Raw genomic sequence first — 12,500 nt, 5'->3', positions numbered from 1 at the left:
ACTTTTCGAGGGGTTATAAGGATTCTATTATGATGAGGGCGTTTCTATCCCCAACATGCGTAGGGTCAATCCTATTAACATTGAGTAAGATAAAGCTGGATCTCGTCATCCCCTCCAGTCTCTATGGGAGACTGTTGGAGAATATGGCAGCAGCAGCCAACATCATACCATTGGGCCTATTGCACAGGAGACAGTTTCAGTGGTGGCTAAGAAGCTGGGGGTTTCATCCAAGGATGAAACCTTTGAGAGTTATCAGTGTCTCGCAGCGATGCCTACGTGCTCTAAGAATTTGGAGGTGTCCTTGGTTTCTAGCCTTGGTTCACACTCTAGGGTTGTCTCCTTATTGCAAGAGGGTAATGACAGACATCTCCCTCATGGGCTGGGGCACGGTCTTAGATGGCTGCCCAACTCACGGTCTCTGGAGCGGCCCTCATCTGGAGTGGCATATAAATTGCATAGAAATGTGGGCCATATTTCAAGCACTGAAATTCCTTCTTCCTCAATTGAGAGGTCACCATGTGTTTACAGACAACACTGCAGTGGTCTCATATATCGACCACCAGGGAGGATTATGTTCGGCAGGCAGGCGTAACTAATTCTTCTCTGTGCAGAGGGAAAGTTTTGTCAGTGAGTGCAATGTACATTCTGGGCAACTGGAATGTGGGGTCAGACATCCTGTTGAGGCAGGGGCTGAGGCCTAGGGATTGGAGGCTCCATCCACAAGTGGTAGAGTCCATATGGCAGAGATCTGGCCAAGGGGGAATGGATGTGTCCGCCTCCGAGGAGACAACACACTGCCTGCTGTGGTTCGCCCTCACTCTTCCCTCACCATTAGAGCTGGACACCATGGTGCACATGTGGCCGAGGTCACATCCATACGCTTTTCTCCCGGTCTCTCTACTCTAGTTCTAGCGAGAGTTCACCAAGACTGTCTACGTCTGCTGCTAGTAGCACCTTATTGGCCAGCTCGAATATGGTTCTCAGAGACAATATCCCTGCTAGATGACACTCCTTCGGAGATTCCCATCCACAGGGATCTACTGTCTCAAGCCAGAGGGCTGATTTATCACTGAACTATGGAAACTGTGGGTCTGGCCCCTGAGGGGCACCAGCTCATAAATTCTGGACTCACAACTGAGGTTGTAGAGACCATGTAGAATGCTAGAACACCATCCACGATGAAATTGTATGTGCTCAAGTGGCAACTTTTTGTCTTGTGGTGTGAGGAACATCAGCTAGACCCAGCAAACTGCGCAATATCTACAGATCTTGACTTCATACAAGGACGTTTCTCAGTGGGGTTGGCTCCTCCTACAATCAGGGTCTATGTGGCCGCCATTTTGGCCAGCCATGCCCCTATTGATGGAGCCTCTGTGGGGCAACATCCTCTAACTTCAAGGGATATGCATGGTGTCAGGCAGCTGAGGCACATCTGCAGACCACGCATATCTTCCTGGGACCTTTCTATGGTCCTGGAAGGTCTGTCAGGTGCCACATTTGAGCCCTTAGTGTCAGTTTCTGAGAAGCTTTCGACTCTAAAGGTTGCTCTTCTGCTGGCCCTGACATCTCTCAAGCGAGTAGTAGATCTACAAGCTCTCTGTTGCACCTTCCTGCTTTGACTTTACCCCTGGATTAGACAAGGCTTCCCTGTATCCTAGGCCAGATTATATTCCTAAAGTGTCTACATCTGCTGCCCAGCCAGTAGTGTTGCAGGCTTTCTGCCCTCCACTGTTCCTCATACTGGAACAAGAGAAATTGCATCTGCTGTGACCAGTAAGGGCTCTCTGTACTTACGTCCACTGCTTCTGCCAGCTGCTGGCCGGCTTTGGTGGCGACAGTAGAGGTGATGCTGTGTGGAAGCAGCACATCTCTAATTGGGTAGTTTAAGCTATCTCTATCGTTTATGAGGCGCACGGTCTCGCTACGCTTCTGGGTATAAGGGCTCATTCCACTAGGGGGGTCGTCACCTCAAAGGCTTTGTCCAAAGGGGTACCCTTACAGGATGTGTGTGCTGTGGTGGTTGGTCTACGCTGCACACATTCATTCGATTTTACAGCCTGGATTTACATTCCGGCCTGGGCTTGACTGTCTTGCAGTGACTCTTGGGCTTAGGTCTTTTTGAACAGGCTGTACCCTCAGTATGACGGAGTGGGTATTCTCGTTCCCACAGCGTTCAGCTAACGCAACATGAAAGGGAACGTCTGGGTTACACATTCCCTGGGTTACGTAACCCTGTTCCCTGAGAAGGGAACGAGACATTGCGTAGCTTTGTCATACTGGGGTAGGCCTGTGAATGGCGTCTTCACTTCTGATAATAAGGTTGACTGCATGGTTCACAAGTGTCATTTATATATCACGCGACTCGTTTAATTGCCACGTCACCTGATCACGGCAGGCCTATAAATAGGCAACATGTGTAACCCCGATGTTATTCACAATAAAACATAGAAACCATATCAAATGTTTAAACTGAGGAAATGTACCATTTTAAGGAAAAAAAGGCCATTTTGAATTTGATGGCTGCAACACATCTCAAAAAAGTGGGGACGGGTGGCAACAAAAAGCTGGAACAGTAAGTGTTAGTAAAAAGAAACAACTGCAGTTTAATTGGCAACAGGTCAGTAAGATGATTGGGTATAAAAAGAGGATCTTAGAGAGGCAGAGTCTCTCAGAAGTAAAGATAGGATGGAATCTGGATGGAAGCAGATGTTGCTCTAAAACCTGTATATGCCTTTCAGCATTGATGATGCCTTTCCAGATGTGGAAGCTGCCCATTCCACAGGCACTAATGCACCTCCATACCATCAGACATGCAGGCTTTTGAACTGAGTGCTGATAAAAAGCCAGATGGTCCCTCTCCTCTTTAGTCCTCTTTAGTTTAGAGGACGCGGCATCCATGGTTTCCAAAAAGAATTTCAAATTTCGATTCGTCTGACCACAGAACAGTTTTCCACTCTGTCTCAGTCCATTTTAAATGAGCTTTGCCCAGAGAAGATGGCAGCGTTTCTGGGTCATGATCACATATGGCTTCTTTGCATGATGGAGCTTTAACCAGTGTTTGTGGATGACACGGCAAACTGTGTTCACAGACAATGAGTTCTGGAGGTGTTTCTGAGCCCATGCAGTGATTTCCATTACAGAATCATGACTGTTTTTAATGCAGTGGCTCCTGAGGGCCCGAAGATCACTGGCATGCAGTATTGATTTTCACCCTCATCCCTTGTTCCCCTGTAGATGATGAGATATTCACACTCTTCGCAATTTTATGTTGAAAAACATTATTCTGAAAATGTTCCACAAATTGTAGATGCAGTTTTTCGCAGATTGGTGAAACTCTGCCGATTTTTAATTCTACAAGACTCTGCCTCTCTAAGATCTTCTTTTTAAACCCAATCATCTTACTGACCTGTTCCCAATTAACCTCCAGCTGATTCTTTATATTAACACTTACTTTTCCATCCTTTTGTTGAATGTTTTTGAGACGTGTTGCCGCCATCAAATTCAAAATGACATTTTTTCCACCTTAAAGTGGTACACTTACTCAGTTTAAACATATGATGTGTTTTCTATGTTGTATTGTGAATAACATATGGGTTTATGAGAATTGCAAATCATCGCATTCTGTTTTTATTTATATTTATTTACATTTTACACAGCATCCCAACTTTTTGGAAATTGGGGTTGTAGTTAAAACTAGTGTGTTTTCCATTTAAAGGCTAATTCACTTTGGTTCCATGGAGAAAGAAAAGGCTAATAGTGTGAGAAATGAGTGTGAGTGTGAGAAATGAGTGTGAGAAATGTGTGTGTGTGTGTGTGTGTGTGTGATAGAGCTAAACAGAGGGCTGAAATAATCTGTGTTGGATTGCTTCCCTTTTGCAAATGAGTCAAGGGGCCATTAGGCGCTCGGTATGAATGCAACTCGCCAGGGGAGGACAGGACTGCCAAAAAAAACGTGTGTGTGTGGGGGGGGGGGGGTTGGGGGGTGGTAGTGGGTGTGAGTGTGTGTATGTGTGCATGCCAAAAAAAGCATCCTCTTTGAGCACAAACAGCTTTTCAATGACAAACATTGACAGGTTCATCTCCTATCTAGCCTCCACTCGATCCACCACCTGTTCCTCAAATTGTTATTTTGTCTCGTGCTCTTTACGCGTTTCCATTTAAAGGCCACATGTTCACGTCTCCTTGTTTAATATTTATGTTTTCAAAATAATTCTGAAAGCAGATCTGAGGTGGATCTGGCTGGCGTTAAACCCAGTGGCATTTAGCATGGCACATTGTGGTGCTCTGTGTTTTCCTTTTAATTGCACAAAGCACAAAGGCGTGAGAGATTCACAGATGAATAATTCTTCAATTCCCTTTTTACTTCCTCTGCACATAAAAAGGCCAAAGATCTGTGAGCCGTGTGAGATGGCCTCATCTGAAATTGAAAGCTATCTGAATATCCTGTTCATTTTGTATTTCTTCAAATTGTTGCGAAGCTGTATAAAAATTGACCATACTTTACTGGTCTCTTTTTTATACTTTATTTATGCCCTGAAATCCACTTATAAATTTTAGGTGTTTATTTTACAAACAAGGATGTTTATACATTTTCCAAGGTGTTTTACTCAGAATTAAACAGGAAGTTCAAACTACACTCACTCTGCTGTATTATTTTATACACTATTAATATAAAATCCACCCATAATACACTATTATTACTAGTAATACTCAACTCTTCCCATAAACATATTTTATACACCTTTATAATTTATACACAGACGGAGAGTATCGTCACCTTTATAGTTTATACACAGACGGAGAGTGCCGTCACCTTTATAGTTTATACACAGACGGAGAATATCGTCACCTTTATAGTTTATACACAGACGGAGAGTATCGTCACCTTTATAGTTTATACACAGACGGAGAGTATCGTCACCTTTATAGTTTATACACAGACGGAGAGTGCCGTCACCTTTATAGTTTATACACAGACGGAGAGTGCCGTCACCTTTATAGTTTATACACAGACGGAGAGTATCGTCACCTTTATAGTTTATACACAGACGGAGAGTATCGTCACCTTTATAGTTTATACACAGACGGAGAGTATCGTCACCTTTATAGTTTATACACAGACGGAGAGTATCGTCACCTTTATAGTTTATACACAGACGGAGAGTGCCGTCACCTTTGGAGATTGTAAGGGCTTTTGTTAGAATGATGAGAGTTTTTTGTCATTCCTTTGGCCTTGTTTGTGTGAGGTTAACTTGTTCCTCTTCTTTTTTAATTAGATGTCTTGTGTTTGTTATTTTAGGTTTGTGCACTCATCAAGTTTTTTCTCAACCCCTCCTTCTTTCTCTTTCTCAGTCTTTGTTTTACAAATTTGTTATGTATTATACTCACATTCTGTGTGGATAATTGGGCTGCCAGGAATGGCAGAGGGAGTTTTCTACACCATAATAAAACCACTTTATTACTTTTGTGTATTATACCCATAAATATCTCAGATGCTGATTCTGAGTATAAATGTGTTTTCAAATTGTGTTAAAATGTTTGCTTAATTCACATTTTCCAATTTAAAACAGATATTATCAGTACTACTGTTTAAGATCAAATTGGGGGCAATGTATGGGCTCAGTTTATGATGTCACTAAAGAGGCTCAAACACATCTGATATGCATATTATTAATAGACCAAGAGCTGTAAAATAAATCTGTGAGAAAGTGGAATTCCACTTTTGTCCACAAGTGTTAGCTAGCATTTTTCCCCACACTGGTGTTAAATTCCAGAACATTATTGGTCAGAAGATGCTGAAAGATTTACAATAACAGAGGTTCTGTCAGTGTCTACAACAGTGGCCCTGTCAGTGTCTATAACAGAGGCTCTGTCAGTGGCTATAACAGAGGCTCTGTCAGTGGCTATAACAGCTCCACTGTCAGTGGCTATAACAGCTCCTCTGTCAGTGTCTATAACAGAGGCTCTGTCAGTGGCTATAACAGCTTCTCTGTCAGTGGCTATAACAGCTTCTCTGTCAGTGGCTATAACAGCTCCTCTGTCAGTGTCTATAACAGAGGCTCTGTCAGTGGCTATAACAGCTTCTCTGTCAGTGGCTATAACAGTGGGTCTGTCAGTGGCTATAACAGTGGCTCTGTCAGTGTCTATAACAGAGGCTCTGTCAGTGGCTATAACAGCGGCTCTGTCAGTGGCTATAACAGCTTCTCTGTCAGTGGCTATAACAGTGGGTCTGTCAGTGTTTATTACAGTGGCTCTGACAGTGGCTATAACATTAACAGTGGCTCTGTCAGTGGCTATAACAGCTCCTCTGTCATCGGCTATAACAGCTCCTCTGTCAGTGGCTATAACAGCTCCTCTGTCATCGGCTATAACAGCTCCTCTGTCAGTGGCTATAACAGCTCCTCTGTCATCGGCTATAACAGCTCCTCTGTCAGTGGCTATAACAGTGGGTCTGTCAGTGTTTATTACAGTGGCTCTGACAGTGGCTATAACATTAACAGTGGCTCTGTCAGCGGCTATAACAGCTCCTCTGTCAGTGGCTATAACAGTGGCTCTGTCAGTGTCTATAACAGCGGCTCTGTCAGTGGCTATAACACTGGCTCTGTCAGCGGCTATAACAGCTCCTCTGTCAGCGGCTATAACAGCTCCTCTGTCAGCGACTATAACACTGGCTCTGTCAGTGGCTATAACAGAGGCTCTGTCAGTGGCTATAACAGCTCCTCTGTCAGCGGCTATAACAGAGGCTCTGTCAGTGGCTATAACAGCTCCTCTGTCAGTGGCTATAACCGCGGCTCTGTCAGTGGCTATAACAGAGGCTCTGTCAGTGGCTATAACAGCTCCTCTGTCAGTGGCTATAACAGCTCCTCTGTCAGCGGCTATAACAGAGGCTCTGTCAGCGGCTATAACAGAGGCTCTGTCAGCGGCTATAACAGCTCCTCTGTCAGTGGCTATAACCGCGGCTCTGTCAGTGTCTATAACAGCGGCTCTGTCAGTGGCTATAACAGAGGCTCTGTCAGCGGCTATAACAGCTCCTCTGTCAGCGGCTATAACCGCGGCTCTGTCAGTGTCTATAACAGCGGCTCTGTCAGTGGCTATAACAGAGGCTCTGTCAGCGGCTATAACAGCTCCTCTGTCAGTGGCTATAACCGCGGCTCTGTCAGTGTCTATAACAGAGGCTCTGTCAGTGGCTATAACAGCGGCTCTGTCAGTGGCTATAACAGCTTCTCTGTCAGTGGCTATAACAGTGGGTCTGTCAGTGTTTATTACAGTGGCTCTGACAGTGGCTATAACATTAACAGTGGCTCTGTCAGTGGCTATAACAGCTCCTCTGTCATCGGCTATAACAGCTCCTCTGTCAGTGGCTATAACAGCTCCTCTGTCATCGGCTATAACAGCTCCTCTGTCAGTGGCTATAACAGCTCCTCTGTCATCGGCTATAACAGCTCCTCTGTCAGTGGCTATAACAGCTCCTCTGTCAGTGGCTATAACAGCTCCTCTGTCATCGGCTATAACAGCTCCTCTGTCAGTGGCTATAACAGCTCCTCTGTCATCGGCTATAACAGCTTCTCTGTCAGTGGCTATAACAGTGGGTCTGTCAGTGTTTATTACAGTGGCTCTGACAGTGGCTATAACATTAACAGTGGCTCTGTCAGCGGCTATAACAGCTCCTCTGTCAGTGGCTATAACAGTGGCTCTGTCAGTGTCTATAACAGCGGCTCTGTCAGTGGCTATAACACTGGCTCTGTCAGCGGCTATAACAGCTCCTCTGTCAGCGGCTATAACAGCTCCTCTGTCAGCGACTATAACACTGGCTCTGTCAGTGGCTATAACAGCTCCTCTGTCAGTGGCTATAACCGCGGCTCTGTCAGTGTCTATAACAGAGGCTCTGTCAGTGTCTATAACAGAGGCTCTGTCAGTGGCTATAACAGCTCCTCTGTCAGCGGCTATAACAGAGGCTCTGTCAGTGGCTATAACAGCTCCTCTGTCAGTGGCTATAACCGCGGCTCTGTCAGTGTCTATAACAGAGGCTCTGTCAGTGGCTATAACAGCTCCTCTGTCAGTGGCTATAACCGCGGCTCTGTCAGTGTCTATAACAGCGGCTCTGTCAGTGGCTATAACAGAGGCTCTGTCAGCGGCTATAACAGCTCCTCTGTCAGCGGCTATAACCGCGGCTCTGTCAGTGTCTATAACAGCGGCTCTGTCAGTGGCTATAACAGAGGCTCTGTCAGCGGCTATAACAGCTCCTCTGTCAGTGGCTATAACCGCGGCTCTGTCAGTGTCTATAACAGCGGCTCTGTCAGCGGCTATAACAGAGGCTCTGTCAGCGGCTATAACAGCTCCTCTGTCAGTGGCTATAACCGCGGCTCTGTCAGTGTCTATAACAGCGGCTCTGTCAGTGGCTATAACAGAGGCTCTGTCAGCGGCTATAACAGCTCCTCTGTCAGCGGCTATAACAGCTCCTCTGTCAGCGACTATAACACTGGCTCTGTCAGTGGCTATAACAGAGGCTCTGTCAGTGGCTATAACAGCTCCTCTGTCAGCGGCTATAACAGAGGCTCTGTCAGTGGCTATAACCGCGGCTCTGTCAGTGTCTATAACAGCGGCTCTGTCAGTGGCTATAACAGCTCCTCTGTCAGTGGCTATAACAGCTCCTCTGTCAGCGGCTATAACAGCTCCTCTGTCAGTGGCTATAACCGCGCTTCTGTCAGTGTCTATAACAGCGGCTCTGTCAGTGGCTATAACAGCTCCTCTGTCAGTGGCTATAACAGCTCCTCTGTCAGCGGCTATAACAGAGGCTCTGTCAGCGGCTATAACAGAGGCTCTGTCAGCGGCTATAACAGCTCCTCTGTCAGCGGCTATAACAGCTCCTCTGTCAGTGGCTATAACAGCTCCTCGGTCAGTGGCTATAACAGAGGCTCTGTCAGCGGCTATAACAGCTCCTCTGTCAGTGGCTATAACAGCTCCTCGGTCAGTGGCTATAACAGAGGCTCTGTCAGCGGCTATAACAGCTCCTCTGTCAGTGGCTATAACAGCTCCACTGTCAGTGGCTATAACAGCTCCTCTGTCAGTGGCTATAACAGCGGCTCTGTCAGCGACTATAACAGTGGCTCTGTCAGCGGCTATAACAGCTCCTCTGTCAGTGGCTATAACAGCTCCTCTGTCAGTGGCTATAACAGTTCCTCTGTCAGTGGCTATAACAGCTCCACTGTCAGTGGCTATAACAGAGGCTCTGTCAGTGGCTATAACAGTTCCTCTGTCAGTGGCTATAACAGCTCCACTGTCAGTGGCTATAACAGCTCCTCTGTCAGCGGCTATAACAGCTCCTCTGTCAGCGGCTATAACAGCTCCTCTGTCAGTGGCTATAACAGAGGCTCTGTCAGTGGCTATAACAGCTCCTCTGTCAGTGGCTATAACAGCTCCTCTGTCAGTGGCTATAACAGAGGCTCTGTCAGTGGCTATAACAGCTCCTCGGTCAGTGGCTATAACAGGTATAAAAGGTTGCTAAGAATAACTCCACCCCCCACCCCCCCCACACACACACACACACTCATTATTTAACTATATCCTTGCAAATATAAATTTTTGCTCATCTTGATGGCAGGTGCCAATAATTCTGCAGTTGACTGTAATTAACAAACTGCCATTTGAGCTGCAAGACAAAGAGATCCAGTCACAGTAATTGTTCACATTTCTGTTTTTTTGGCTTCTTCTCAGGGAAGGACAGAAAGGTCTTTATTTATTGACTGTTTCCTGGATTTGTTATAATAAAATATTTTCAGCTTTGTTTTTGACACAGGTGTGACTGTTCTCTTTTTTGAGTCTGTGAAGCTCTAATTAAAGAAGCAGTTCATTAAAATGAAATGTTCGGTATCTGATGTTTGTTTTGCATGACCTAGACTTCCATTGTGTGTGTGTGTGTATGTGTGTGTGTGTGTGAATGTGTGTGTTTGTATATGTTTGTTAGCTCCATTAGCTTTGTAGCTCTCAAACTAAAGAATCAATGGGACATTATGGACGTTTCATTATGAATTAACTGAACTTCTCAATGTTAAACTCAATTTCAAAAAAGTCAATGTTTAACTGTTATGCAACGGAAACTAACTGTGGGTGAGTGTGTGTGTGTGTGTGTGTGTGTGTGTGTGTGTGTGTATTCCAGAAAGTTCTCTTGTTCAGCATGAGCTGAGTCTCCACACGGAGTCGAGAGGGATTTTAATAGCATGTTTCTGAGCAGGGTTTCTGCATGATCCCTCACCGGTGTGTGTGTGTGTGTGTGTGTGTGTGTGTGTGTGTGTGTGTGTGTGTGTGTGTGTGTGTGCGCGCAGTCTATGTAGGGGCCTGAACCTGACCGAGGGATAATGATTAGGACGCTGTAATGAACGACAATCATGTTCAACGCCAACTCAGGCACGGCGAGGCAAGATTGTGGGCCGAAATGTCACAGGACTGTGTGTGTGTGTGTGTGTGTATGTGTGTGTGTGTCCCCTGAGGTGCCGTTTAAGGGTCTGCTCCTTCTCTAGATCAGCAGATCAGCTGTCACCCGGATTGCACGCTGGGCGGAAAAAGTTATAACGACACAATATCTTTCTTTTTCGCCACTTTTCTCTCGCCTTATTATTTCTTTCTGGAAAGAGACAGAATGATGGGGAGAGAGAGAGAGAGAGAGAGAGAGAGAGAGAGACAGAGAGAGAGAGACAGAGAGAGTGCGGAACTTTGGCCCTGTTAATACTTGCTTGTTAGAGTCAAGACTTGTAATAGCCTCCTGCCAAACTTTCTGTATATATATTTATTTATTTTATCTCATAACTGGCAGGTAGGATGGCGAGATTGACAAACGAGTGTCAGCCTTGTGGGAGAAAATCAAAATAATTAAAATAAATAAGAGCAGGGACAGAGACAGAGAGTGAGAGAGAGAGGGGGAGTTATGGAGTGAGGGAATGTTGGGGGTGGCAGCAGACGAACAAATGAGCGAGGGAGGGTGTGAGTGATGGAGAGATGGAGCGAGGCTTGTCAGGCATCCAATCCTGAAAAAAAAATAAAACCAGAAAGCAATTATACAGTATGTGATGAAAAAAAAAACCCTCCCTCAGTTCTCGATCAGGCTGCAGAGCATGAATCATTCATCAGCACTCCAAATTTGTGGCAATTCTAACGAGTCGCAGTGATTTAGCTGGATTTCAGATGAATAACCTCAGAGACAGACGGCAAGACGAACTCGCTTCATTACATTTCATTCATTAGACGCACACTTTAATCTGAAAAATCCAACCCAAGTTTCTGAGACACTGAGAACATTTATAAAAACCAAAACTGACATTAAATTTAAATGTACATACAGATTAATTATCATGATTTCTTTGATATATAAACATTATAAATCTTTAAACTCATCTTAACTCCTCTTGGATGCTTATTCAAGTTTATTTTTTATTTCAAGCAGACATTCTCCTCTCTGCATGTTAATAGTAACTCTTGGACACAAGCTGCATTACTGAAAGTATAAAATTGGGTATTATGTTAAATTCTATGGCAACTATGGGAATTTTCATTAAATTCAATTTAATTTACCTAGCACTTTTAACAATAAACATTTTAACAAAGCAGATTTACAGAAATCCATACGTGCACACTGATTTTTGCAGGTTACTGTGTGATATTGTATTGGTTGAAAAAAGTTTGATTTCTGTTTTGGTTTTCGCTCAGGTGTGTTTAAATCATTGACCAGTTAAACCCATAATCACAGAATGTGCAGAACTCTGTTTGTGTAGCTTTTTTACATGGGGTTTTTAACATGGGGTGCCAATATTTTTTAGCAGCAATTCAGATTGTGACTAGTCTAGTTTTCACTCTTGATTAAAGCTGTTTAGATTCACTACACATAAACAAAACAAAGAACTACAAACCTTTGTTTTTATTACAAAAACAATACATAAACAAAATATATTTACTGCATGCCTTAAAACTAATTTGGGGCGGAGCTAAACATTCACTCAATTTGTGATGTCACAAATTAGACTGTGTGAATTTCAACCAGAAGATTGAGATTCTAACTACTTCAGGACGCATTATTAGAAGTAAAATTTTTAGCCACAAAACTGTGCTAAACTAGCTAGCTAATTTAGCTAATGTTAGTGAAATCAGGCTGATAGGGAGGCATGAGCATCCCATGGGGGGTGTTTGCTAATTTACATATTAATTTTTTTTTGTAATACATGCAAAACACCTACAAATATTCTAACATCTCTACAACTTCACAATGTTTTACCTTACCCAAGAATCTATAATTATGTGAGAATATGCAAATTTGCAAACACAATTTTTCCTTCTCAAACATCCTAGTATTAGCTAACTTAGCTACCCGGTTCTCTAATGCTAATAGATGCTAATAGGTTGCTAATGCTAATAGGTGGGACTATCATGATCGTAATAAATGATGTCGATTTAATATTGATTAGAGACAAATAGAGAGAGAGAGACAAATAGAGAGAGAGAGCGAGAGAGAG

At 44.1% G+C, this 12,500-nt stretch overlaps 2 protein-coding genes across 2 annotated transcripts in view; one reads left to right on the top strand and one right to left on the bottom strand.

The window, feature by feature from the left end:
* The window catches only part of lect2.1 (leukocyte cell derived chemotaxin 2, tandem duplicate 1), a 355,685-nt gene that overhangs the window by 242,621 nt on the left and 100,564 nt on the right, over positions 1–12,500 (bottom strand). The gene's annotated exons all lie outside the window — the stretch shown is intronic.
* Positions 1–12,500, top strand: part of LOC128612060 (ice nucleation protein-like) — a 24,788-nt gene that overhangs the window by 4,937 nt on the left and 7,351 nt on the right. The window contains exon 2 of the mRNA XM_053631964.1: positions 5,865–9,471. Coding sequence (XP_053487939.1) covers positions 5,865–9,471 — 3,607 coding nt within the window. The remainder of the gene's footprint in view (positions 1–5,864; positions 9,472–12,500) is intronic.

The sequence above is a fragment of the Ictalurus furcatus genome, chromosome 8 (genome assembly GCF_023375685.1).
Source record: "Ictalurus furcatus strain D&B chromosome 8, Billie_1.0, whole genome shotgun sequence".
NCBI classification, from domain to species: Eukaryota; Metazoa; Chordata; class Actinopteri; order Siluriformes; family Ictaluridae; genus Ictalurus; species Ictalurus furcatus.
This window is presented reverse-complemented; position numbering and strand designations above follow the sequence as displayed.